Raw genomic sequence first — 1,206 nt, 5'->3', positions numbered from 1 at the left:
TGAAGATAGAAGAGTTTGTTGAATCTGACGTGACATGTTCGTACGAACCCTTTGTACGAACAAAAGAGAAATTTAGGAGAAGAATACGAACATGTTCTTGCATGAGGCCCATTGTTTAGATTTTAGTTCATTCATTCATTACAAACTTTACCAAAGCCCCCAATAAATGTAAAAAAAACCATTAAAAATCATAAATATGGCTGTAATTACTGAATAACTTCTTCTTACCAGGCGAACAAAGCCAAAGCTCCGCTCTCTGTTGATGAAAACGTCCCTGATGTTTCCAWATTTGGCGAACAGGTTTCTGAACTCCTCCTCCTGCAGGTCCAGCGGCAGGCCGCCCACGAACAGCCGAGCGCGCTGGGTGAACGGCTTCTCCCCGGGCCGCCGAAAGCTGGAGATCTCCAGGGTCATCAGTGACGGGCCTTCGCCACTTTCCTCCGCGGCTCCCTCCGYMTGTTCGACCGAAGAAGAAGGGGACCGCTGCTGCTGCTGCTGCGGGGCCGGGGCCGGGCTACCTTTGTCGTAAACCGGAGTCTGATTCTCCGACACCGGGGAGTCCGTCCCTCGCTTCGGCGGTGCAGCGGGAGAAATCCCGCCCAGCATCCTCCCCTGCTGCATATTTCGGTTCGCCATGAGTCTTTGTGCCACAAAATATAAGGTTGAATTCGGTTTACTTTACAAAACAAACCTGAAATTTAATCTRCAAGACCCTTCAGATTATAAATATGGCGACGGATGCGCGCGCATCTTTCTGTTTAATTCTGCTCAGATTTAAGGCGCATTCGGCGCTCTGCTGCCCCCGGCCGGCCAAATGTTATACTTTTATAAATTGTGAAAAAAATATATATAGGATAAGGTCACTATTATTTTTCCGGCAGATTCTGTTGGAAGCAGCTTTTGAAGAACTTGTGATAAGTCTCACAGCCTGATGTTAAAACGTGGAAGACTGTGATTACTAACATTAATCAAACATACAGCGTTGAGGTTTATACACAAATGTTGATYACAGCGTTTCAATCATTTTAATCGATTGGAAGCTGCTGAGTAGCAGCAGGTTTTATAGAATGTAATGTAAATGTATGTAACTTATAGCTTAACTTTAAGTAGCTTAATGTAAGTAACCTCAATTAACTTATCTATTTATTACAGAGCCTGCGAGGTGACATGGGAGATATTTTTTTCTTTTGCGTTTCCACGCAGTAC

General features: G+C 44.7%; 2 protein-coding genes across 2 annotated transcripts in view; one reads left to right on the top strand and one right to left on the bottom strand.

Moving 5' to 3' along the window:
- Nucleotides 1–766, bottom strand: part of LOC106519139 (paraspeckle component 1) — a gene marked incomplete at its 3' end in the record, with an annotated part of 2,824 nt that extends 2,058 nt beyond the window's left edge. The window contains 1 exon segment of the mRNA XM_014010680.1: nt 229–766. Within this exon segment, the coding sequence (XP_013866134.1) occupies nt 229–636 (408 nt within the window).
- The window catches only part of lypd6 (LY6/PLAUR domain containing 6), a gene marked incomplete in the record, with an annotated part of 8,869 nt that continues 8,067 nt past the window's right edge, over nt 405–1,206 (top strand). The window contains 1 exon segment of the mRNA XM_014010681.1: nt 405–454.

Source organism: Austrofundulus limnaeus, unplaced genomic scaffold, assembly GCF_001266775.1.
Source record: "Austrofundulus limnaeus strain Quisiro unplaced genomic scaffold, Austrofundulus_limnaeus-1.0 Scaffold72, whole genome shotgun sequence".
NCBI lineage: Eukaryota > Metazoa > Chordata > Actinopteri > Cyprinodontiformes > Rivulidae > Austrofundulus > Austrofundulus limnaeus.
The sequence above is the reverse complement of the archived record's forward strand: the minus strand, read 5'-3'. Positions and strand labels throughout refer to the sequence as shown.